The sequence below is a fragment of the Eumetopias jubatus genome, unplaced genomic scaffold (assembly GCF_037043125.1).
Source record: "Eumetopias jubatus isolate StellerSeaLion01/CBP00866 unplaced genomic scaffold, mEumJub1_p1.0 scaffold_8, whole genome shotgun sequence".
Taxonomy (NCBI): Eukaryota; Metazoa; Chordata; class Mammalia; order Carnivora; family Otariidae; genus Eumetopias; species Eumetopias jubatus.
The window spans coordinates 62,855,470-62,883,128 of NW_028274814.1; the positions used below are offsets into that span (position 1 = coordinate 62,855,470).

The 27,659-nt window shown below is 34.3% G+C and overlaps 1 protein-coding gene across 3 annotated transcripts; it reads right to left on the reverse strand.

Annotated features, from left to right (window-relative positions):
* Positions 1-712: 712 nt before the first annotated feature.
* INTS13 (integrator complex subunit 13) lies at positions 713-27,505 on the reverse strand. 3 transcript variants are annotated; one of them, XM_028113290.2, is made up of 18 exons: positions 27,433-27,486; positions 26,973-27,078; positions 25,767-26,002; positions 23,726-23,800; positions 19,608-19,810; positions 19,153-19,233; positions 18,011-18,101; positions 16,521-16,649; positions 14,913-14,997; positions 12,150-12,239; positions 11,853-11,960; positions 10,608-10,786; positions 9,325-9,495; positions 8,928-9,082; positions 8,061-8,291; positions 6,580-6,719; positions 1,781-1,916; positions 713-1,022 (listed from the first exon to the last, which is right to left on the reverse strand). In XM_028113290.2, exons 3-18 carry the CDS (start codon positions 25,989-25,991, stop codon positions 983-985), a joined length of 2,139 nt encoding a protein of 712 aa, XP_027969091.1. In that variant the 5' UTR covers positions 25,992-26,002; positions 26,973-27,078; positions 27,433-27,486; the 3' UTR covers positions 713-982. The 3 variants fall into 3 exon arrangements, with proteins under 3 accessions (XP_027969091.1, XP_027969092.1, XP_087882112.1); XM_028113291.2 differs by having other exon boundaries at positions 11,853-11,942; positions 26,973-27,505; XM_088025986.1 differs by having other exon boundaries at positions 26,973-27,505.
* Positions 27,506-27,659: the final 154 nt, after the last annotated feature.

Consider the following 27,659-nt stretch of genomic DNA (forward strand, 5'->3'; position numbering starts at 1 on the left):
GTTGGTATAAGAGCAATGTAAATTTCACTGGCTTGACAAGGGAGCCCACCGAACCCTTGTTTAAACACCAGTAGTTTTAATAGAAAATACTGAATCTCTATGTTTAGACAAAGCTTTTGTCTTTCTCTACTAAACACTCAAGGAGAAATGACAAGCCTAGAATTAGCATTTAACACTGAAACAACATGTTTCTTGTAGCATGTTATGAGCTTCCAGATGCAGAAGCACAAGAAGTCTCACCAAACATACACCATATAACCATGACATTTCTGACAGGTAAGGAGACCAAGATTCTATTCTGGGCTAAAAACAAACAACCTAGTAGCTTCCTTTCTTCTAAGTCTATGAAGTAATCTTTATGATTCTCTTCAATATGAAAAGTCAATGGACAGTACACTTTTAGCAGAAAAAAAACACAACATTATTCAAATGGGTAAATATAAATTCTGCTTTTAAATGGCCAACACCTACACAAAATAAAGTAAAATATAACAAAAACAACATTCTTATTTGGAAAAGCACTGTATACGTTGCAGACTAAGAGAAAAGATTTTATATTAAATATTACAAATCTCACCTAAATCCTGGTAGTTTTTTTTTAATTTCTAAAAATTGTTAGTCATCAAATGAATTATTTCTTCTAAAAGAATACTCCAATATTTTGCATTTCAGAAATTTTAACAGTTTTATTTGGCAAAAGAGAAGCCTAAGAATTTTTTAAAAAACATTTCCAGAGGGAACATCCTTTTACCATAAAATAAATTTGTGTGATTTGGGAGGACAAATTTCAAATGTATATTTTTTGATATATGTGCCAATTTTACAATTAATACAAAAAAGATAAAGTTAGTTGAAATATTTTAAAAATGTAAAAACCAGTCCAGGCAACATAACTATACAATCTTGCTGTAAAAGTACTTATATCAAATTCTGCCCAAAATATGTATGCAATATAGTAAATTTTAGTTCCTCAAGTCATTCTTCACTGCCGGCTGGCTTTGCCATTTTCTGTTGTCTCCATTCTGAAAAACAGAAAGAAAAAATGAGTGGTAAAACAAAACATTCAGTAACTACCATATTTTTTCTCCAACTTTCATACGAAATTAAACTCTATATATTCATAGGACAAAAGAACATCAGTCCTTTAGAAAAGGACTATAGTTAGGGTCCCTCTGGTTACTCTACCTTCCATGTTTCACAGAGAGAAAACTGAAGCTCAGAGAAATAAAGTCACTTTCCCAAGGTTTCATTTCAAAAGTCACTTTTTTCATGATACCCACTCAAGCTTAAAACTAAGGAAAAAAAAACCTCTACCATTTAGTCAAAAATTTATTTCCTTTTCCCTTAAAGAAACTCCTTTACCAATACATTTTCAAGAGGTCTTCCCAAAAGGATATTAAAATAATCATACCTGAGACTTATTCAATTAAAGTCAACATTCCTAATACTGTGTTACTTAAAGAAAAGTATTTTTCCCCTGTTTTTTATAAGATTCAGTATTATACATTAAGTGTTCCCCGATTTTTCCCTCTATGATGTTTACTGACCAATGAAATCCTCTAAGGAGTAAATACTTTCAGGGTTACGATCAATATAATCAAGTCTTTTATAAGTACCAAGAATCAAAGCAGTTAATTTTTTCTCTTTATAAGTAACATGTTATCAACTCATTATATTAGTAATAAAAAACTGCTGAACCCAACAAACAAGCAGAGTTTATTACTTTAACTTAATAATGAAGCAATTAAGAAAACCAATTTCTACAATAAATCATACAGACCCATTTTCCTCTTTAAGATGTTGATATAATTCAGCTCTGTTATTAACAGAGTTCAAACGTCCAGCAAACTCCTGATGTTTTCTAGAATTGGCAGTATTGATTCTATTACTCCACAGGGATAATAAGGACACTGGCCCTGGTGTTATATGTGAAAGAAGAGGAAAAGGGTAGAACAATTCATTACTTCAAAATTTTCAAATCTAAAAATTTCACCTTTAGTTCTATTATTCATTTTATATAATTAAAGCAATATCATCTTTCCCTTATTCTAAATGTTTAGGGGTTCCCTAAGACCAGCTACTAGTTTGGTGATTTACTGGAAGGATTCAAGTAGTTAAACATAAAGTTACAGTCGGAGCTAAGAATCACTGCAGCAACAGAATAAGGGTACACAGCCAGATCAGTGTAAGAGCAAAAGATACACTAAGCAAAGGACAGAAGAATCCACTTGGAGGCTTTCCATGCTTGCTCCCTACAGTGAGGGTTCACACCAAGTGCATAGTCCCTCCAGCAGCAAAAATGCAGCCATGTGTGTACAAAATTTCTGCCAGGAAAGCCCGTGTAAGACTCAGAATCCTGGGTTTTTATTAAGAGCTGGACACAAAAGCATTCTCTGCCAAACTATAATTACCAAAAGTCCAGACTCTCAGGTGGAAGGCAAGTGTTCAGTTCAGATGTAAGACAAAATAACTTCATCCTTTAGGGAATGTTTTAAAAGCCAAGTTCCCAGATGCCAACCAAGGGCCAAACTTGTAAGCAGGCTTTTACCTTAATGATAACAGTTTCAATCTTGCCATGTTATTTCTTCCCTGCACAACATGAAAAAAAGGCAAAGCACTAGCATAGCCAAAACAATTTTGAAAAGTAGAAAAAAGTTAGAAGACTCACTACCTGATTTTAAGACTCTGCTTATAGTGATCATGACAGTACTGTATTGGCAAAAGGACAGACATATGGACCAAAGGAACAGAAAAGAAAACCCAGAAATAGATTCCCACATATAAAATCAATTGTTATCTGATAAAGGTACAAAGGCAATTCAGTGAAGAAAAAATAGTCTTTTCAACAAATGCTGCTGGAACAATTGGGACATTACATAAACAAAACAAAACAAAAAAAGAACACTGACTCATATCTTACACCATATGGAAAAAATTAAAAAAAAAAAAAACTCAAAATGGATCATGGCCTAAATGTAAAATCTAAAAGTATAGAACTTCTAAAAAAATATGTAGGAATAAACTTCTATGACTTTGGGCAATGCAAAGATTTCTTACAGATAACACCAAAAGCATAACCATAAAAAATTTTTGATATACTGGACTTCATCAAAATTAGAAATCCCAGCTCTGCAAAACTCACTGTTTGGAGAAAGACAAACCAGATTGGAAGAAAATATTTGCAAATCACATATCCAACAAAGCATGTGTTTCCAGAAAAAATAAAAGAATTCTCAAAATCCAACAAAAAACTCTCAGACAACCCAATTTAAATATAACCACAATATCTGAATGAGCCCTTTATTAAAGAAATATATACAGATGGAAATCAAGCAAATGAAAAGAGGCTCACCAACATCAGTCATGAGGAAAACAGAAATGAAAACCACAACGAAATACCACTACATACCTATCAGAAGAGAAAAGAAAGAAATCCAACAAGTGCTCTCAAGGATGCAGAACAACCAGAACTCTCATTAATTGCTGGTGGGAATGCACAATGATACACCCAGTTTGGAAAAATGATACTAATAAAGCTAGTTATATACAATGGGTTAAAAAAAAAAAACCACTGACGAACACACAACATAGATGAATCTCAAATGCATTATGCTATATCAAATAAGCCAACCTCAAAAGCAGCACACTTTATGATTTCATTTATATGGCATTCTGAAAAAGGCACAATTACAGGAAGAGCAACATATCAATGGTTATGCGGGACTGGGGTAAGGAGAGTATAAGATGATGATAAAGGGACAGTCCCAGAGAATCTTCTGGGTGATGGAACTGTTTAACTCACAGAACTGCACACCAAAACGAGCTAAAATTACTGCATATACATTTTCCAAAACTAAATTAACAAAAGTCTTTTCTTTTTATTATTATAAAACTAATACATGTTCATTAGATAAAATTTAGAAAACATATAAAGGAAGAAATAAAATCAACCATAATACCCCTGGCTCTAACAACTATAAATATTCTAGTCTTTCTTCAGTGCCAAGAAAATTACATTTTGGTTTTTCTGTTATATTGCATCATACAAAGACAGCTGAAGAGATTTTCACCAAATCTAGACAGCCTGTTTGGAATAGCCCAACGTTATATGCAGAGTTTATGTCAGGCCACAAAATTTACTTTGGAGTCTTGGGAAGTCATTTTCCAAAACAGATGAAACTGAAGTATATAATAAAGGCCCATATAAGTTGTTGATCAGAAGAGACATGTGACTTAGGTTGTAAAACAGAATGGAAGAAAAAACAAATTTCAAGTACCAGTCTTGAAAGGAAAGTTACAAGGGTTGAAAACAGCGATTTGCAACCAAGCTGCTTCTCATACTGGCCACTCTATTTAGTGCTTCCAGTGTGTGAAGCATCAGGGATCTATTTAAAGTGACAAAAAAATAAAGTGACAAGCAGGTGTGTGTGTGTATACAGACTTTTTAAAAATAAAATGGAGATCCTGGTATATATGGTTTTGTAGCCTGCTTTTTTTCCTTTACCTTATATATTCATTCATTCACTCATTCAACAAGTAATAATTAAACTTCTACTATGGGCCAGGAAATTGAGTGGTAGTGATATAACAGTAAATTGTATTTTATTGTTTTTTCTTGTTATTTTTTTAAAGATTTTATTTACTTATTTGTCAGAGAGAGAGAGACAGAGGGAGCACAAGCACTGGGAGTGACAGGCAGAGGGAGAAGCAGGCTACCCGCTGAGCAAGGAGCCAATGAGGGACTTGATCCCAGGACGCTGGGATCATGACCTGAGCTGAAGGCAGATGCTTAATGGACTGAGCCACCCAGGTGTCCTGTAACAGTAAATTTTAAAAAGCCCCAGCATTTTGGGCAGCCAGCTGGCTCAGTTGGTAGAGAATGAGACTCTGAGTCTCCAGTCCGTGAGTTCAAGCCCCACATTGGGCATGAAGCCTACCTAAAAAATAAAAAGCCCAATCTTTTAAAATGTTTCAGATTAGTAGTAGAGGCAAGATGTCAATAAGCAATGTCAATGCAGGACTCTAAGTGCTACCCCAGTGTAATCCTGGGGTGCAATGGAAGCACCTAACTTAATTATGAATGGAGGTCAGGTAAGTCCTTCCTGAAAAAGGACTTGCTTAAGTTGAAATCTGAATGATACACATTAGCAAGAGGGAACAGTAATCATTATCCTTCGGCTATATAAATTCCAACCTATGGACACACAGTTATTTAGTTATTTTCTTACTAATAGAGTTTTGGTTGCTTGTGACTCTACCACTAATAAATAATTTCTAGAGTTCTATTTTCCAAGCAACATCCAAACATTGTTTAGATTAAACCCAAATTTCTCATCCTAATCAACTGGCCTATTTTGGCCTGTGAGAAATAGAAGAATGTATCAGATATTTATTTATTTTCCAGGCACTCTGGCAAATGCCTGAAAGGCAAATATGGTAAGATCACCCTTATCTCTGACTTCAAAGAAATCAGTGAATGGAGAATATTTACATGTATCACATTACATATACGCTACAGGAGAAGTATATAAAAAACAAACAAGGCTTCTCCCTAGGATGAGCTGCAAAAATCATAATATGGCCAGCCCCCAGGTCTTATTGCCTTAGGGAGGCATAGTGACAAGAAACCAGACAGTCCTTTGTTACACCATTTGCCATTTATCCTAAAAGGACTAAATCTAATTTATCCTCAAGACAACTAAAGCCTATAATTTCAGGAGCTCCCAAACCCAATTCATATCTCTGATACCCAGAATTCCTTCAAGAAGAAATTAAGCATTTCAGTCTATAAATAAGAGATAAAATGAAATTAAAACATTGTGGCTTTTTTTTTTTTTACAATGAAAAGGTATTACTTATAATACCTTTACTGAAACTCATCCATACCACATTATAGATGTTGGTAATATTACATCTTTCCCTAAGTTAAGTAGGAATTTAAGGAAAAGAGTTGTGTTCAATAAACCTAGCATACCTAGTATGAAGTCAGGAACATAAATGAATTCAAGTTTACATAATTACATAATTATGTACATAATTTACAGACTTTATAATAGTGCTTATTTCCAAAGGCTTCATTAATGAAGGTATGACACTACTTTTCTTTTTTATATTTATTATGTTATGTTAATCACCATACATTACATCATTAGTTTTTGATGTAGTGTTCCATGATTCATTATTTGTGTATAACACCCAGTGCTCCACGCAGTACATGCCCTCTTTAATACCCATCACCAGGCTAACCCATCCCCCCACCCCCTCCCCTCTAGAACCCTCAGTTTGTTTCTCAGAGTCCACAGTCTCTCATGGATCGTCTCCCCCTCCGATTCCCCCCCTTCATTTTTCCCTTCTATCTTTTTTTTTTTTAACATATTGACACTACTTTTCCTTTAATGCCAACAAATACAAATTTATGCCTGTATTTTACAAGGCTGTAAAGAGAACCTCCCAAACAACATCTAGGAACAGTTAGTAGCTCTTCCTCACATATGCAACAATATTAAATGACACTGCAGAAAACAAACTAAATTGGAAATCTTTTTACAAACACAGTTACCACCACAGTTCTTACCCTACCTTTTGATTTTTCTACTGGTGGAGTTTCATCCAGCTCAACAAGGGGCTTTTTGTTTGGAGGTTCTGGGGAATCAGGTGAATCTTTTATAATCTCAGCTTCAGCCAACTCTTCTTTTCCACGTTCTAAGATTCCTTTTAATCTTTTAGAGGGACAAACAGTAAAATTTAAAGTTTAAATTTTTAAAAATCTAACTGGTTCAATAATTAAACTAGACTTTACAAATTGGTTTTAACAAAAGATAGTTGCTCTCACAGAGGAAACCTAGAAACTAATCAAAAGATAAACCTCAACCTAAAATCAGGTAAGAGAACTTAATGAATTAAACACAAGTCTCTCTTTTCCTTCATCATCATAATATAGTAATTCAGTAATATAGTTCGCTGTAAAATAAGAAAAAATGGGAGGAAAATTTAAGAAGTTAAATTTAAAACTGTCAGAAATGTGATCTTCGGAAGAAATGTCACAATTTTAATTTTTACAAATATGGACAAAATACTATTTCAAATTACAAATAAGATTAAGAAATCTACTACCATTTGTGTCCTGGTTTATATGCTGTGGAAATGTATTTACATTCCACAAATTAAGAACTAAACTCCAAGCTCATTTTGAGTTTCAACAGAGAACAGAAACACCTCAAAATATATAAAGAAGATCAGTGGTGTCTGAATGAGAATACCTTTTCCCCCCTATTCTTAAAAAGAGCTAATTCTGTTTCAGAAGTTCAGTAGCCCTAAGAAAGAAATGAACTTCTATGGTCAAAGAGAATAAAATGTTCTACTTATTTTTGGATGAAATGATATGATTTCTAAATTATCTTCAAAATACTCCCATCTTCCACATTTTGCTGTCATCAGTAACTTACATACCTATCTCTACCACAACACTGTCCCTTCTTCCAGGGCAAGAATCTTACACCAAATGCTTGACACATCCAAGGCATTCAGTATTTACTGAACAAAGAAATAAAACCATGTCTTTGATATTCATAACAGATAAAGCAAAGACTGATACCAAACATGGTATATTATGACTTTCAGAAGTTCATTAGGAAAAAATTAAACACTACCTTTGCACCAACAGTAAAAAAAAAATTACAACTCTTTTTTTTTTTGAGAGGAGAGAGAGAGCGAGAGCACACATGTGTGCGTGCACACGCACGCAGGGGTAACACGGTAAGGGCAGAGGGAGAGTGAGAGAATCTTAAGCAGGCTCCCCGCCTAGTGAGGGCCCAACTTGGGGCTCCATCTCACAACCCTGAGATCATGACCTGAGCTGAAACCAAGTCAGATGCTTAACCAGCTGAGCCGCTGAGGTGTCCCCACAACTCTTAACCCCAACAAGACATCTTAGATTTTAAAAATGATAGAGTCACAGTTATAAAATGAAATAAACACATATTAAATGAATGTATGAATGTGCTATATGCAGCATGTGATATGCCAAAAGACACCATGGTACTCTATTATCAACAGGTCACCTCTCTGAATCTTGCCAAGATTTCTCCTGTTCATAATCTTTCACTGCCTTCTCCGATTTGTCCTCTTTGTCCTCCCTCTTTCTTCCTCGTTTCTTTCGTTCTTCTTCTTCTGGAGGTTTGCTCCTACATGCCATCAGACATTCCAAAACTCTCTGATGTTTCTCCGAGTTGTTGATATGAGCTCTAACAAGGGTTTCTAACTCATTCCACATGATACGGTATTGTTCATCTCTGAAGTAAAGATTTAAAATAAGGTTCTTAGCAAATAATGCAACATATGTTAAGATAAAAGAAAAAGAAGAAGATAGCAGGACGGGTAGAATGAAGGGGAGTAAGTCGGAGGGGGAGACGAACCATGAGAGACGATGGACTCTAAAAAACAGACGGAGGGGAGGAGGGTGGGGGGATGGGTTAGCCCGGTGATGGGTATTAAAGAGGGCACGTTCTGCGTGGAGCACTGGGTGTTATGCACAAACAATGAATCACGAAGCACTACATCAAGAACTAATGATGACATGTATGGTGATTAACATAACAATAAAAAATAATAATAAAATAAGGTTCTTATAAATACTCTTTAAATAATTACTGAAGTGTCACTTGCTACTGGTAAAATAAAGTAAAAGGAATCATTAAACATGGACTTTTTCTTCCGAGACAGTTCATGGTGTAATCCTAAGTTAAAATATCCAATTCTGCTATTCTGTATTTTATATCATCTCAATCATATCTATGTGTGTGTGTGTGTATATATATATATATATATATACACATCTCCAACCACATAATTTACATATGAAATAAGTTAGCTTAAAAAACAGTATTATCAAGTGATGCGATATATAGAGAAAGTAAGAAAAAAACTACCTCTTAGGGCCTTTTCCTCTTGTACCAACTGTGGAAATAGGCAGAGGATCATTTTTCCTTTCCATATCAACTAAGTTGTATATTGTTTTTTGACAGTTTAACACATCTTCTTCTGTCAAAGATTCTTTCACAATAACACTGGCTAATGGAACTACCTGTTAGAATTTTTTTAAGAAATAAAAAGAAAATCTGTCTTGAAAATCAAACATCAAAGCATCTAGGGAGAACATCAATTGATTTTAAACATCACCATGGTGACCTATAATCATTTCAATTTTCTGTGAGTAATTCTTTATCTGTAGCAAACTCATGCATTTGATTCTTTGCTCAAGGAATGGTATCTGTAAAGAACATGTAACTAATCTAGAAGAAAGGTTGAAAACGATTTAATACTTACCGCTTGCATGTTAAAAATGGTGGTTTGTGAAATAATCATAGGCCAGTAACGGGTGTGTTTTTCTAACTGATCTTTTGCTCGTTCCAAGGGGATCTCAAGACTTCCATCGATTTTATATCTGGGGTCTAGAAAAGGAGTTAATCTGTTTTCCCTCATAAATTCACCAAAATCCTAATGATAACCAAATAAAATAAAATTAGAAACTATTTTCTAATGTTTCAGTATGGATTACATGTAACAGTCTGTTTCCCTGATGTCTTCTGTCCTGTGATACGCAACAAAGTATTTTCTCTAACAGTCCCCTTACTAATTTTTTCCCTTCTTTTTGAACATGAAGCCTATCAGCCTTTGTTATGGTGGAGGTGAAGAAAGCCTCAAACATAAATGCATTCATGGTTCTTTTGACTTTTTAAAAACCAAGGAACACTCATTTTTTTTCACTTCTATAATTTAACTCTTTTATATCATACACAGATAAAAGAAGGGATTAATCATATTAGAATACCAATGCTTACTTAAAAATTACCTTGACATAACATCAAAATGTTAACAATGGTTATCTTTGAATGATGGAATAAAAGGTAATTTATAGTCTTTGTTTTTGATTTAAAAAAAAGTATCGATAGTCCCTAAATTTTCTACAACAAATATTAGTTTTCTCCTTATTAAAAAAAGACAAAAAAATAATAAAGAAAAACCTAATCAAAAATAATTACCTGCAGTATGTAACATTTTTGTGATTTACAAAGTACAGTCCTATATATTAATAACATTTAATTTTCACAACTACCTCAAAGTAAACAACCATGAAGTACTGAATGTAAAAGAGAGGAGAGGGACTGAAAAATTAAAATCAGAACAGAATTTCTACCCAAAATAGACACAACTTCCTCGCATATGCCTTTAAATAACAAAAATTTCATATTATTTCAAAATAGCAGGAACCAAATATTGAAATGTTTTTATTTGCCATTTAGTTACCAGAAAATAAACTTCCACCTGAAATACTAGTTCAAACCAATTTCCATTCTTTCCTACAATTCCAGGTGTCATTGCTATCCATATACTTCTAGATATACACTGAATACATAAGGAAGATTATAAAGTGATAAGTAGCTCTTCTAAGTATTATAGAAAAGCCACCTAATCAAAATAAGAATATATCATCAACTTCTTCAAACCCCATTTTGTCACAGATCTTAGCAATGTAATAGGCATTCAATAACTACTTGCTGAATGGTGACAGAGTCAAAACATAAAATTTATAAATATTAGAATCTTACTGTGATCCGGTAGTCTGTAACTCTGCCTCCACATCCTTCACTAATTGAAGGTGGATCTTCTAGAATGGATCGAGAACTGCTAAGGACATGCAAAAAAATCTCTCCTCCATGGCTACTAAGCATATGACTAATGACTTTGGAACCTGACTTTCGTGGTTGTTCCAATAAAACAGAACGACCTGTCAAAAGCAAGATTATTCTATCAGTGATGAAGTTCAATTTAAATTCTTATTTTTTCCCTTAAAATTTATGTCTAGATTTTTCATTTCATTAAACCTCATATTTTAAGTAGCATTGGCTAATTCAGTATATCTGCATTTCAGGTCCTAAAAGTCTGAATTCTAGCCTTAGCTTTCTCTTGGTCACTCCAAGCTTACAGTTTTCCAAAATAAGTATAGTGGTCTCTGGTATATATAATGTTTGGTTACATTCTTCATACATTACAAGTACATAAAATTTTTCTCCTGGACATCAAGAAGAAAAGTGAGACAACTGCTGGGTAATTCTCCAATTATCAAAGCTACACAATATTGGGGGAGAAACCAAAGTCTCCTTTCACTTCCACAATACCTCCTATATGCCAGCATGGTTATCATAACTACTTTCTATTTCACATGACTGAAGGTTATTTAATCTGGACTTTATACAGTCTGATTTATCAAATTTTGCTTAATTTTGACCCATCACATCAGTGGTTTCAAACCTAGCTGATCACAAGAATCACTGGAGAAGCAATTAAGAATTTAAATCTAGTAAATGAACTCTAATAATTTTTTTTTAATTTTCACACAAGGAAACCATGGATTTGAAGTCCTATGTGTTAAGAATCATATGGTATAATATCGAAAATATATTTATCTATGATCAAGGTAAACTGTGCAAAAAAGAAGTCCATATATACTTCGCAATTTAAAATTCAGTAGGTTAAAATAGTCTGTATTATTTTACCAAAAAAATCAACTTAGACTCTAACAACGAAATTTTTAAATTAAAAATACTTAAATATATTAAATAACACTTTTTCTTAGGTACAACAATCCTAAAGGCATAAAAACATCTTATTTTTAAAACATCAGTAAAACTGCTAAAAGGGTACTTACGATTACATAACTTTAGAAGAGTTTTGGGAGATAAAATATGTTTATACTATCTTAAAGAGCTTTCTAGAGTTCAGATTTTCACATTTCTTACTAATAATTTCACTTGTAATATTCTCAGACAAAACAACTAAATGTTGAAAATTACCATTTAGAAGAAAATTAGTAAGGCAGGAGGAAGGTCTACTATTTACGTCTACAGGTGAAATTCGGTAAGCGCCAGTACAATAGTGTAATTCTGAAATGGAAGAAAACACTGATTTGAAAGAATATAAAGGAATGTTTCCACAATTAAAAGAGAAAAAAAAAAATGTTCACTGAGCCCCTAAAACAATGAAAAAACAAAAATTCAAAAAGAAACAAACTAATGATCCCTATATATAAATATACACTTTAAGAACCTTTGATTTATTCTTTTCTCGTTCAATTTCTTTAAAATACCTACCAATGTTATTTGTCCTGGGTGTGCACCACTTCAATGTTATCGTTTCTTTAAATGAGCCTTCTCTACTGCTGCCACCTATGTGGGTATCACCTTTAAGAATAAGCCAGAAAAACATTACTAAATAGGTCACAAACTTCAAATTGTTAACCCAAGACTTCCAAAACTCTAGAAAATACCTCTGGGAGAACATCGTTTTTATACAGTCTCCTAGAAAAATACCAAATGGAATTTGGATATTAGCTCTGATTAAAATAAATATTCAATTATCTCCAAATTTCTCATTAATTAATCTTAATAATTTCAGTCACTGCACTGAAAGTCAATAGCAAAAATTTTAAGAATCTACAGCCGCTCCCCTCTGACACCATTAAATGATAAGATAACATGGTTAAATACTGAAAGACGGCTTCAGGAATCTACAATACACAACTGATCTTACTGAATCCTAATGAATTTATGAGAAGAAACAAAAAATGAGGAGTCTAGAAAGTAAAAATATAAAAGGATATAACAGTGAGCATGTTTTGCCTTAATGGAGTCTACAGTAAAACAAAGTGAACAGATGTTAATAAAAAAATAATGAACAAACTATAAAGTTGACAAAGCTTTGAAGATGTATACAGTACATGAGCATCTATACAGAGATCTGACCTAATCTAAGACATCAGGGGAAGGTTTCTTTGAGAAGGGAAAACTAGTTTCAGTCTGAAAGGATAAGTAGAAATTAACAAAGAAATGAAGGAAATTGAAGGAAATGGAGAGTATTTGAGCAAGAAAGAAAAAGAGCAGATACCAAGATACTGTGACAGGAAGGAGAATGAAGAGCTTCAGGTCTGCATGGCTGAAACAGAGAAGTACGTTGTGAGAAGAGAATGGAAAGGAGGATGGACCAGGCAATGCGGGGCCTGGTAAGACATTTACACAGTTGGGTCTTTATCCTACGGATAACAGAAAAGCAGTAAAAGACTAACCTGAGGGGAACAGGGTCAGGATTAGCATTCTGAAAGCTATTCTAGCTAGCAGGTCAAGAGTAGACAGACCATTTAGGGGGCTACTATGGGACTCTAGGTGAGAAAATAATAGGCTGGTAGTAGAGATGCAGTTGTATGAATGTATTTTAGAGATACTTAGTAGATAAAATCAAGAAAATGTGGTGACAGACTAGATATGAAGAATGTCAGATGTCTCAACAATGACTGAAGTTTCTGCCTTCAACAGCTGAGCAGACAATAGGGTCATTCACTGAGAGAGGGAACATTACAAGACCAAGGGGCACCTGGGTGGCTCAGTAGGTTAAGCATCTGCCTACAGTTCAGGTCGTGATCTCAGGTCCTGGGATTGAGCTCAGCAGGGATTCTGCTTCTCCCTCTCCCTCAGGGCTTCCCCCCCACTCATGCTGTCTCTCTCGCTCACTCTTAAGTAAATAAATAAATTTTAAGAAAGAAAGAGAAAAAAAAAAAAGAAGACCACAATGATCACTTCAGTGGGCAGAGCTCCTTAAGTTGTTTTGGGAATGTTGAGTTTTAGGTGGCTGAGAGACATCTAATAGATAAAACTAGGCAGTAGAATCTGTAGATCTGGAGCTCAGGTAAGGTATGTGGGCTAAAGTGTAAGCTTAGTCATCAAAATCCAGCTCTAATGTCATCTCTGGAAAGCTTGCCTAACTCGTGGAGGCATAATCACATGCAATCCCTGTGTTCCCACAGCACCCTGTTCCTACTGCCACTCTAGCATTTTTACACACGGTGTCCATGTGTCACACACACAACAGGTCAATCAATAACTATCTTAGAGAATTATTCTGTGTCACAAAGAACACTCTTAACATTTTTTGTTTTAAAAATAAGTATTTCAAAAGCTGATAATACCTCACAGATTTTTAATAATTTCTACATACTGTATTTTCAAAAACAAGTTCTTTACATTCCTTTGTTAAACATTAATATATCCATTTATCTTAATAGTTTTTCTTGTGTTAGAAATTTGTATTAGGTTAATTTCAAAATTTCTTATACATGTAACAAATGTTATGACTGGTTGAAGGTATTAACTTCAGAAAAGATGCATACAACATGATCAAAGTCAACCATTTAATTCTCTGATAGCATCGACTTACACAGAAAACATTCTAAAGGATTTAACCAAATGTCAACACTTAAAGGCAATGTCACTGAATTTTAGGAATGGATGGAATATTACAGTTCATCTAATCAACATCTTTAATTCAGTGAAGTGTGCAAACTCAAGTCTAGAAACATGGGTCTTGTTAGCTGGTGGCAGAGATTTAGCTAAAACTTTTATCTATTATCTCCAGAGTCTTCTCCTCCAAACCATGCTCATACAGTTACAGAAATCATGATTTTGGTGATGAGACCTACTGACTCAATTTTTAGAAGAAAGAAAACGAATTTAAATTTCAAAACAACTGGTTTTATGCAGGCAAGCTGGGAGTCTATCACTTTTTCAAGTCAGTTCTTGTTTTTTTTTGCTTTCCCAAAGTAGTTTGCTTGCAAAAACAGAAACAATGACGTGACCATCATGGTGATCTTTCTCAGTATTTGTTCCAGTAGCCTAGTTTTCCCAGAGGAAAATTCTACAGAACGTTAGTTCCGTGGTCATTAATAGATAATACTGTGGAACAGGTTTGGAAAGAAATGAACTACTGTCCATCGGGTTTGTTTACTGACAAAATTCTCAAAGTTGTTAATATGCTTTCATATATTAGATCTTACAAAATATTAGTTTCCAAGATCTCTTACTTACCACTTTTCAGGAAATCCACATGTGCATCTTTGTGATGAAGCAGCTCCACATCGTAATTGGCAGATGTATTAGCATGTTGTTCTTCCTTAAAGCAAAATTTAAAATAACTTGGTTTTATTTTCAAAATAATTAAGTTATTAATTATTCATTTTGCTTTTGCTTAAAGTAAGGTAAAATATACCCAACAATAATTAGCTATAATGGGACAGTTTGCTCAGTAATTAATCTATTTAAAGATGCAATAGTTTTCCAAGGCAATATGAACTCTATTTGAAAACTACTAGCTATATGTAAATAATAAAGTATTTAATGATTTTTCTTACATTACATCAGAATTAACATAAATGACTCTTCCAGAACTTTAGATTTTTTACTCCAAATGCATTGTCTTGCCAAAACATTTTATACATAAATATTATGTAATTGAAATAGTTTATACAAATTAAAAGTGAAATAGTTGTTTAAAGGAGGAAATAGCATCTTTAAATACCTATAGGAAATTAGCAAACACCAGTTATATAAAATAGCAAATACAGACTAATAAACAAGTTTAGTAACTTGTTTTCACTGATTATTAAATAAGAACTTCGATATTATTTACAAGAAAAAGACAAAGATTGAAGAAAGAGTCACACCAGTCGCACACAAATATGGTCAAATTTAAAAAGCAAGGTATCTGTCACCCTCAGAGTATTTTTCTTCTAATTCATGAAATTACATATATTAAAATATATTATGCTAATTTACTTGATAATTGCTTCTTCATCCAAACCATTCTATTAGATAAGGCTACAATTTCTATTAAAGAGCCAGCCATTGGCACAGGAGGAAATTAATAATGAACAGATCATATTTATCATTAAATTAATGTTCATCATGTGGTGGCAAAACAATGAAACTGGATTTAAAGCCAATTTGAATTTTTAGATATGGTGACTATATATTTGCAAACATAACCAATAAAATTAAATTCAACTCCACTCAGTAAAAATTCACATGAAGCTTATTATGGGCCAGGCATTGTGCTGGTCCTAGGCAACTTAATGATAAAATAATGGAAATGAACAGATACCAACAGATTCCTAAGAAAATCCATTAGTAAAATCATATGACTTACATCTTTGGTTTTTCAGCTAGAATATAATAAACTTTTTTAAACTATGAGCTAGTTTTCCCAGTCAGACCTATTTGTTACAAACACCTTCATACTAGATGAGAAAGAACAAAAATACAGGAAATAAAAAATCCACTAGGATGCAAAGTAAAATCTACTAACATAATTGTCAAGAAAAGAATCACAGAAAAAGTAATCATTTAAGATATAGATTATATTTTGATGAAAATAACAAGAACACAGGTAAAAACAAAAAAGCTGATATACAGTGCTCTTACTAAAAAGAAAAATACAGAATTTTGTTCTGTGATCCTTCCTTGTTGCTTTTCACTATGTACTGACCTGGTCAAAGACACTGAATGTGGGCTAGCAAAACAGAAAATATGATATGGGGAGAAAAAGTTAAGGTTCAATTAAAATAAATAATACATGTCAAACAAATATTTAAAAACCAAAGCAGAGCTTTCAAAATAGCAAGAAAAAGAGCCACCTACCTTCATTGGAATATTTGTAATAGTAGTTGAAGCCAAGTCAAAATGTTGCTGTACTAAAATATTTAATTTGGTAGCAAGATGCCGTCCTGCACGAACACTATGAACTTCACTGGTTAAAACAGGAGATAACTACAAAAAAGTATAAAAAAAAAAAACCCCATAAAACATTAATATAGTGTGACCTAGTGCCAAAATGTTTATAGATTGAAATAAAATGTTTTCACTTTTTAGAATTTAGAAAAAATAAAAAAAGGCCCATAGATTAACTATGATTGTTATTTTAGCAAAAAATCTTCATACACTCATTCACTCAACAGATACATTTTAAGAACTTACTATATTATGTGCCAGAAACTATGTGAGCTATTAGAAGATACAGCAATAAATACGCAAAGTCTTTGTCCTCTTGAAACTCAGAGTGGAATAGTCTTTAAATATTTAATTTATCATTTTTACTATTTATCTATATGTAAAATGGATCTGAAATGGCCCACAGAAATACTGTAGAAAAATTATTAATTTTGTGGAGAGGAAAAACCCCTGTGGATAAAACTACTTATTATAATAAGAATGTGGAAATTGCCACAAACATCATATTTTGTCACCAATAAATGCGATTAGGCAGCTAAAAGTTACTTACAACAAGATAACACAAACCTTCACTCAGTCCAGGGTATAATATTTGGTGTAAATAAATTTTTAGTTATCACAAAATAAAGCCAACATGCAGCCACATTATCAAAAGAGGCAGAAAAAAGTTAACCAAAAAAAGGGCTTACACTAGAAACCACCTAAAAACACAATGACAGAGCTAATGACCTAAAAATACCACTTAACTATAAAACACTCAGACTAAGGAAACACTTCACATTTATATGAACTAAGGCTAAATGAAAAAACCAGAACATAAGAACATACACATTTAATATAATTATATAAATACATACATCTATATTTCTAAACACACCACTAATGGAGAATATTATGTTATGTAAATCCATTTAAAAGTCAACATACTCATCTTTTCCTTTAAAATTGTTTGAATTTATTTAAAAAGTAAAACCAAGATTAGAAATTAGTTTTAGCCTTTTGTCCTCTGGGTAGGTAAAATTAGTTATTGGAGTCTATTTTTGTTAAAAAGTGTATTGTCTTTCTAATGATGAAAAAAAGATTTTTATACAATAAAAAGTCATTAAAGCAACTGAAATCCATTACAGTAATTGAAATTTTAGGAACAATACAGACTATGTATGGTTTTGCAACACATTTAATTAAACTTCAACAGGCAAGCAAAACAGAAAACATTTTAACATCTACAATTATAACATAAAGAATCAACCTAGGTGTTTTGCCAGAGAGATTGCTTTGAAAACTCTAAACATCTTCTTGGCAGAAAATGTTGGCATTGTGATCATTTTTATGCTAACCCTTCTTAGCGCTTATTATTAATAAATAACGGTGATCTTTCCTTCCATTACTTCCGCACTTACCTCCTTTTTAGGACGATCAGATACAAGGCTGTCTTCACCAACTGCGTAAGTATGGATCAAGACCAGCTCACACTTCTGAATCTGCATGAGACTTAAAGAGAAACTTTCTACTTAGAATGTAGGAATACATTGTATTTAAAGAATCCAGGTAGGTAAACTATTAAAAGTTTAATATACCAAAACAGTGTATCTCTATAATCAGATATTACTGTTAACACAAAAGTTAAATATTTAGAAAAACTGTATAACTGCTGTACTAGTATGAACATTTAATGAATATATGAATTTAGTCCAAATGCAAAAATGATACTTTTTTGTGTGTTTGAAAAATAAAATAAAGGAAAATCTCATAATCAGGAATAATTTTCAACAGATATCTGCCACAGAGACAATGAATATATTGTATATTGGTTTCCCTTTTACTAATGATTTTTAAGGACAAAATCAGGTAATAATTGAAAATAATCCTACTCATTAACAATACTAGTACTCCACTTAAGAAAATTAGTAAGAGCTCAATCTAATATAAACTCCACATTGCAACTGTCCTAAGCTTGTCTTTAATAACTTTATTTATTTTTGAGTGGATGCGGGGTGGGGTAAAGGGCAGAGGGAGAAAGAGAACCCTGAACCCTAAGCAGGCTCCATGCTCAGAGCCAAGACCAACACGGGGCTTAATCTCATGACCCTGAGATCATGACCCGAGCCAAAGTCAAGAATCGGACACTCAACAAACTGAGCCACCCAGGCGCCCCAGCTTTATTCTTTTAAAAAAATTCATAAATTGCAATTAGTTGTTATGTTTTGATTTGGTACATATTCAATAATGCTACAAATAATCTGTTCATTTTATAAATTTGTAACACAAAGTATGAGAGCAAGCCATCAAAACAAATATGCTTTATAAATGTATAGTATTATTTTATCCTTCCGATCACCTTTCCTGTCAAAAAAAGTAAAATTTTAAAGTGAAAGAGAAAATGGAAAAATCTTCTGATCAAACATACAGTTTCTGGCTAATCTGTAGAGCCAGTGGCGAATTCAAAGGAATGCCACCCATTACTATTACAATTATTGGAATAATTATCATGAAATACATGACTATAAAATGGAATATTTATTTCACTTATGATTATACTCACTGATCTGAATTTGCAGCAAGCTTGTTATGCTCATGAATTGTTTCCTGGACACAGTCCTCAAGCATTCGCACATGACTATCACTACGGCATAAAAAAGAACAAACTTGAATAAACAGTAAAAAAAACTAAACACACTATTCAGCTGTAGTATCTTTTTATAGGCACTTAAAATTACTTCAATAAGGACTGTCTTTAGCATGTTCATTCACAATACCAAAGAATCAGCTGAAAAACTAAATGAGAAAAAAGTCAAATTAACCTATGTAATGACAATCTAAACAGCTTTCACTGAAATGAATCTTTATTTTAGAACTGGATAAATATGGCTTCAGTATTAGAAAGGCTACTTGAGATATGCTTAAATGCGAAGATGCTGTCCCTGTTTTTTAAAATAAAAATTGTAATAAGATATTAAAATTCCCTCAGTGAAAGAATTACTGTGATTAATGTCTCACCTTTTTGCATTAGTAATGCAAATTATTCGTCCTCTATTACCAACACGTTCTGCATTTTCCATTAGTAGGGTACGAGCCTCATGTTGGTATTCTGTAATTTTACACAGGGTTTCCACTGCTGCAACGAGACCATGCAAAATGCTGCAGCATTCTGGATCTGCTCGTGGATTAGGAGGTCCAACAGCAGCTAATGCTGCCATTAGCTAAAGTAAAAGAGAAAATAATTATGTTGACAAGAGTATCACAAGTCAGACAAAGACATCACAAGAAAACTACAGCCAGTATATCTCACAAATATGGACACAAAAATCCTCAATGAAATACTAGCAAACCGAATCCAGCAACATATAAAAAGAATTATACACCATGACAAAGTGGTACTTATATCCCAGGAACGCAAAGTTGATTTAACATCTGAAAATCAATTAACGTAAATACCAATAGAATTTTTCAAAAATCACATGATCATCTTCATAAGCACAGAAAAAGCATTTCATGAAATCCAAGGCCTTTCATGATAAAAACACTTAACTAGATATAGAAGGGAACTTCCTCAAGCAGAAAATGGCACCTATGAAAAACCTACAGATGACAGCATGCTTAATAGTGAAGGCTGGACGTGTTCCCTCTAAAATCAGGAACAAAAGAAGGATGTCCTCTCTCATCACTTCTATTCCACGTTATACTGGAGATGCCTAGCCAGGGCAATTAAGAAAAAGAAATAAAGGGAACCCAGATTGGAAAGGAAGAAGTAAAATTATCTCTATGTTGCAGATGATATGATCTTTTTTTTTAAGTTTCTTGGTGTTTTGTTTTTGTTTTTGTTTTTTAAAGATTTTTATTTACTTGAAAGAGAGAGGGAGAGAGAGAGAGTGAGCACAAGTAGGGGTAGCTGCAGAAGCAGGTTCCCTGCAGCAGAGCAGGGAGCCCGATGCAGGGCTGGAGCCTGATGCAGGGCTCGATCCCAGGACCCTGGGATCATGACCTGGGCTAAAGGCAGATGCTTAACCAACTGAGCTACCCAGGTGCCCCTATGTGATCTTGTATGTAGAAAATCATAAGGAATCCACTAAAAAGCTATTAGAAATGATAAGCAAGTTCAGCAATTTGCAGGATACAAAATACAAAAAAACAAATTGTACTGCTACACACTTCCAATGAACAAGCCGAAAATGAAAACAATTCCACTTATAATAGCACCAAAAAGAATAAAATCAACAAGAGAAATGCAAATTTTACAACTGAGAACTAAAAAACATTGTTGAAAGAAATTAAAGATCTAAATGAATGTAAAACATCCCATGTTCATGGGTTGGAAGACTTAATATTGTGAAAATGGTAACATTACTCAAACTGAACTATAGATTAAACTTAATCCATGTCAGAATCCCAACTGGTTTCTCTGTAGAAACTGACATGGTGATTCTAAAATTCATATGGAATTGCAAGGGTCAGAGAACAGGCAAAACAATCTTGAAAGAGAACAAACTGGAAGCACTTTGCTTTATATATGCATAAAGACACTCTGGAATGAGCCATAAAAAACTAATAGTGGTGGGGATAAACACTGATTTGCTGGTAAATCAGCTCTCCAAAGTCAGGGGTGGGGGGAATCCCTAATTTGTGTTTGCCAATATCTATGGTTAAATAAAATACTTCCACCATGGCAGATTTCAAGCTTCACTGAACACAAAGTTGATAGGAGTTGAACATATTCATCTCTCCCAAGTTGGTATAAGTGGGGTCTAGCACATCACTAATTGGGTCAGGGGATGAACTAGAAAGTTTTCAAGGTTTACCTTTTACTACACATACACATATGTATAAGTGTACATAAGTACATGTGTATGTATATATGTAAACTTAATTTCTAAACTATATAGGTATTAACCTATTCATAAAAAGTAATCAGAAAAGAAAGAAAAAAAAGACTGTGTAGATGACTATACAAAGTCCCTGGTACATAGGAGAAACTCAATAAAAAGTAGCTTTTTAGGGATGTTGTGGTCCTGCGGAAAGTAGCAGAAAGCAAGCTTAACTTTTGGAGTCAGACAGAGAAGGAATGAAATTCTGGCTATGCCTCTTAATACTGTGTAACCCTGGTCAATCTCTCCTAACCTGAAAGTGAAAATAATCTACCCTGTCTCACATTAGTGCAAAACTTTCAAACTATATTTGAACCTATAAAAACCAGACCCAAACTTCTGAACTCCAACAATTTTTGGTGATAAAATTTAAAATGTATAGGATAGAGTTATGTGCTATAACAGAAAGAGCCCTGGACCCAGGTATATAAGTCAAACAACCTCTGGCTCCTGTGGGCCTCATCGAAGGAGTCGAAGCAAAGGATGTTTACAGTTCTTCTAGCCCCAAAATTCATCTTCAGTCTACTTCACTTGTTACTCATGATTGTTCACAGTAACTAGGGAAAGGTGTGACATGGATAACCAAAGCTAAACATTAAATGTGTTAACCCAAACAAGATTATACATAACTTATACAAAATGTCAATGATTTTATATAATCTTAAACACAGTGATCTGCTATATAGTTGCCTTCCTAACTAGTTTCCCCTTCTGTTCACAATTTAAAAGCAATCAGCATGATACAGTATGCCTTCATACTGAGAAAGCAGAGGGAAGTAGCAATTCTCTTATCATTAGCATACGTACCATTATCAAATGCCAAATTTTACTGCACTGCAGAGGGGAAGGAAGGAAAACCTATATGAATTTGTACTGATTTTTATTCATACACAACTAGAGAGGCTTCAAGCTTCCTTCATAGTACCTCTTAAAAGACGTTAAGGCAAAATACATGCCCTTTCAAAAAAGACAATGCAGAAAGAATATACAGAATCCTTAACATTATTTTTTAAAGTAAATAAAAAATAAAGAATACTCTGGAGTAATGCAAAGCCAAACCAATAAAAGCCTACTGCTCGAGTGAGTTACCTCAAGACTAAAAGATTAGATATGTTTACATATTATAACACTAATCACAACATTTTAAGACCAAATACAGTGATAAACACATTTTCTTTAAAAATGTTCCATTTACAACACATCTAGATGAGATTATTTCCATTGAAGGATATCCATTAACAAAAAAATTTTAACATGAAATCATTCAAAAAACTGTATTCAAATATCTCACTAATGCCTGTCTCTCATATTCGTATTCATCAATAAAGAACCCAGTAAACTGAAGTCTTCCATCCAACTCAGCAACAACAAAGAATATAATCACAAATCTCAATATCCTTAGACAAATAATTTTTAAAAAGTACCAGGCCTAGTACAAACTAGAGGAAAAGACTGTGCTCCAAGAAGTTTTTCAAGAAAAAAAACAAGATGCTAAATTTCTCATACATTTATGATAAAAATATTGAAAGTTTTGTAGAGACATGAGGAAATGCAGCAACAAATACACATAAAATTAAGCAAATTAAGCAAAAAAGGAAATGATAAATTGCAGGAAAAAACAAAGTTACACAAAAAAGGACAGAATATGTAAGTCAAATCATTATGTTGTACACCTTAAACTTATACACTGCTGTATGTCAATATCTCAATAAAACCTAAAAAAAAAAGAGAAAGGAAATAACCACATATACTACTTAGCTTAGCAGTGAATAACACTTTATATAGATATCATCATGCAAATATGCAATTTTAAAATTAATGAAAATTCTGATGTAACAACACTGAGAAAATGAGGGAAAGGAAGAGGGCAGGCATAAGGGCATGGGTGGCAGGAAAGATATAAGTTAAATCTTCATTAACAATAACGATAATCACTTCTCGGCCTTTTGGCTAAGATCAAGTGTAACAATAACAGCAAAAAATAAAGCTTAAATTGAGAACTCTATCAATAGCAGCAAAAACTGTTATTTAGAAATATGGAAGTACATACTAGATGAGCTAGAGTTGAAAGTTTGCTTCTATGAAGTGAGAAAACACTGGAATGAAGATAGCTGTTTTTCCTTTAGCATTAGTTGTTTTAAAACTATGTGCAAATATTATACTGATAAAAAAATTTTTAAATCATTTTTCAAGAAAGTATTACCACATTCAGATAATTTTCAAAAATGGCCACAGCTCAAAACCTAACCATACCTCCTGCAAATTTTGGTCTTCTTGAGTCCAGGAATTTAAAACATGTGCTCCAGAGTCACTCACAATGAAATTCACCTGATAGATTTTAAAGACATAATTAGTATTCACATCCAATTCCACTCAACCACACCATATTTTAAAAATAATATGCAGTCTCTAGCACTGGCTTGCTGATTCATTCGTTCACTTTAAAGTTACAGAATGCCTAGTATATGCCAGGTGCCATCCTTGGCACTGGGGATTTGGGAATACAGCTATGAATAAAAGTTGTATCACTCACAATGTGGGGAAAGGGGTTTGGGGATAGTGGTAAGATAGAGGGCAGTACAGAAAGAATACAAACAAATAAATGCACAAGATAATTTCAGTGAGTGATAAATGCTATGAAAACGAAACTGGTTAGCTGCTTTAGGTTGGGCGGTCGGAGAAGGGCTCTCTATAGAACTGGAAGTTGATTGGAATCCAAATGACCAAAAGAAACCAGCCATAAATGGAGCTGGGGATAGAGAATTCCTGGTACAGCAAACAGCAAATGCAAAGGCCTCTAAATGTGTACCCTCAAAAAGGTGAAAAGGTCAGAGCAGGCAAAGGGGTGGGAGATAAGCTCAGAGAAATAGGTAGTAGCCTATCACAAAAGGCACTGAAAGTCAAAATAGTGCATTTGGACTTTATTCTAAAGTAAAATGCAAACCAAAAAATACTATTGAGAAAGATGATAATGCTAGGAAGGATATATTAGAAAATATATAAAATGATGATCGCTCCCTTTTGAAGGAGGGTGAGATTATTTCTTTCCCCTGGACTATATGATCTAATCCATGATCTTTTTTCCTACTATCCACGAAATTTGAGTTGTGCATCCCTAATAAATTTGATTAAGTAGTCTTCTCTCCTAAGGCTTTTCCGACAGGGACATACTCTACTAGCCACTTTAGTTATATTACCTCATTGAAATCTTACATCATAGAAAGAGGTGTTATGCTTACATGGGAGGAAACTGAAGCTTAGAGAAATTAAGCAATATGATCAAGGTCACACTCTGGTAGCTAATGATGCCAGAATTTGAACCAAAGCCTGCATCCTAAATTACTACTTATCCTCCCCTTCATGTTCCTTTACCCTACATCATGCACAATTTACAGAGGGACTAAAAACAACTCCATTTTAATTTGGATTATATCTGAATGTATTGGATTCTCCGTGTTCAGCCTTACTGTTACTGCCCTGCCTGTGCTAGTCTAAGAACTGGCTAGGTCCCAGCCTAGGCTGCTCCAGAAGAGACAAAGCAAATCATCCACTTGTGGCTAACCAAATGACTCCCAAAATAAAACAGCTGAGATGATGAAACCTGAAGATAATTTTCATATTTGGAATCTGTCAATCCTCAATATCTCTTCTTGGGGAAAAAAACAATTTCCACTTAGCATTCTTAAGAGTTTTTCTTTCTAATAAGGCCAAATCCTGCAGCAGTTTAGTGTACATTCACTAAAACTATAAGCAGCCAGCCTGCTTAGGTTCAAATGCTGGTTCTGCCTCTAACTAGCTGTGTGACTCAGGACAAGTTTCTTCTCTTTACCTCAATTTCTAGATCTCCAACATGGCAAAATAAACAAAGCTGATATTCAGATGATACATACCAACACAGTCTGACATTGCTTACACCCAACATCCCTTCTGCTTAGGCTGGCAACAGTTCTCAATGGTTATTCTCAATTCTATTCTGGTTATTATATACTTTGAATACTGTCCCAGTAATTACAGTAGCTACCTTATAGGATTGTTGTGAGAATTAAAAAAGTTAATAAATATGAAGCACTTTGGAAATGACTGGCACATGTAAATGCTCCATAACTGTTAGCTTTATTATTGTTGGCCGCAATTAAATATACATAGCATGTTATTCCTCAGAGTTCTACATACCACATTTTTAAAGTAGTAAACAGTTTTAAGTCAAATCTATAGTAAATTCTTATGTAAAAAATATAACAGGCAGTTAAGTCCATCCCCCAAAATCATGACTTTGCTTGTACTTCACACTCACCAGCTTTTTGAAAGGAAATATATCATACATTATTCTACAATATTCCATGGAAGATTCTACCGAACAAGTCCACAATGATTTAGATATGGGTGCCAAAGGGATGATTCCTTGGGTCCTATTCTTCACCAGCATATCAAACTCGACATGCTGTCTGCATGATTCTGCCATGTAAGGGCAGTGATCTACAACAAATACTGTTTTATGAGATTCAGAAAAAATCTTCATTTTGTTTTAACCTGGAAGGGATAAAATATATTAGCCAAATGTCTCATACATGACATTTAATACCCTTACATTGTTCCTAATTAATGTCTTTTCCTCAAAAAGATTTGGTAGGGAACATGAATAATCAGTATTCAAAGAAATTTATCCAACAAAGGACAAAATTTAATTAGGTCATGACCAGAAAGTAACTATCAATTGAAGGGATAAGCTACACCATATTAAGCGGTCACTCTATCAGTCACAGGCAAAATTACAGTCCATATATATTTTTTGCTTTTTGAATGAACTTAAAATTGTCAGAAAATAATGTTTACAAATAATTGTACTTGATTTCCTTACATAACACCAAACATAATAAATGACAAATACTCTTAAAATACACTTCTGATGATTCTTGCTAATTGACATCAATCACATATAAACCCCCAAACTAACCCAAGTCAGCAGTTTGGACTTCCCTCCAAAGTCTCAAGACTTCTGAACAAGGTTGAGGTGGGCCAGAATTAACAGGAAAGAGGAGTGACAGCAAAAGGAAAGCCCCAAATATAATAAACATCTCCTAAGACAACTGCATATCGGGTCTTCAAATTAAAATAAGGACCCCAAATTCACACTCTCCCCCTTAGCTTTTTGTAATACCACAGTAATTTATCATGTAGAACAGAAAAACTTAGTTGCTACCATTCACATCGCTGGGGAGGAGAAACTTTTAAACTTTTTCTTATAAAAACTCCCTTGTTTCGCTAATGAAACCTTATACTGAATAGACAATCCACATTCAAAAAGCACATGGTAAGCAGAGCAAAAGTGTTCATCAACACGAACTGACTTTTTACGATCTAGCTATTTTCTTCTGCTTTCAAACGCATTTCCCCTTCATGCAAACTCTTTGAGAAACCTAAACACACTCTGCTGGAGGGTGGGGGGTGGAAAGTACAAGGTGAGTGGATAGGGAAGACCTCAGGATCGAGGTTCGCTTACTTTCGTGCCTGGTCCTGCAGTGAAAACGAACAGAGGCTATGGACCACAGCCTCTCTGGAAAAGGCTGCTGGCTGGGTGGGGAGGGTCAGCGCACAGTCAGGAGTGTCTGGTACCAAAGACAGGGGACTATGTTTTCCCCGCTCATCTCCTAGCACACCGGTCCTTCCCAGGCTTCCTAAATGCAGGAGCGCGCGCGCGTGCGCGTGAACTCACACTCACTCACACACACACACGCACACACACTCGGACACGCGCGTGCGCAAAGCCCTCTTCCTCGGCCCCGCCAAGCTGCCCTTCCCCCTCGGTGGGCCAGACGCCCAGCTCGCAGAACGGGAAGAGGGCGGGGCCAAGGAAAAATGCCTCCGACCCTCAAGATTTTCTACCCGTTAATTTTCCCAATAACCCATTGGGAAGATTGATCCGGGCGACCTCAGAGCCTCCCCAACAGCGAAGTACCAACCACAGCACCGGCTAAACCAGCCGCGGCCCCTTAAGCGCAAGGCCCTCCCACCCGGCCTCCCCTTCTCGGTCTCTCCACCCAGGTCGACTTCCCCTAGCAAAACTCGCGACACTTTACGAGAAGGCAAGCAAAAGCCTGAGTAGACTGATGGGGAGGGACGTAGAAGAGAACCGCCCCACCTCTCGCGCATGTCTGCGAGAAGCCGCAAATAAATCTCTCGGCTCTGC

Bases quoted from the DNA above. Each gene is read 5' to 3' on its own strand.
- INTS13 (XM_088025986.1), bottom strand. From the start codon at position 25,991: ATGAAGATTTTTTCTGAATCTCATAAAACAGTATTTGTTGTAGATCAC. The intron at 12,240-14,912 runs GTAAGTAAGAGA...TTATTCTTAAAG, and splicing joins TGTGGATTTCCTGAAAAGTG to GTGATACCCACATAGGTGGC. The intron at 6,720-8,060 runs GTGACCTGTTGA...TCCCTCTAAAAG, and splicing joins TCTTGGCAAGATTCAGAGAG to ATTAAAAGGAATCTTAGAAC.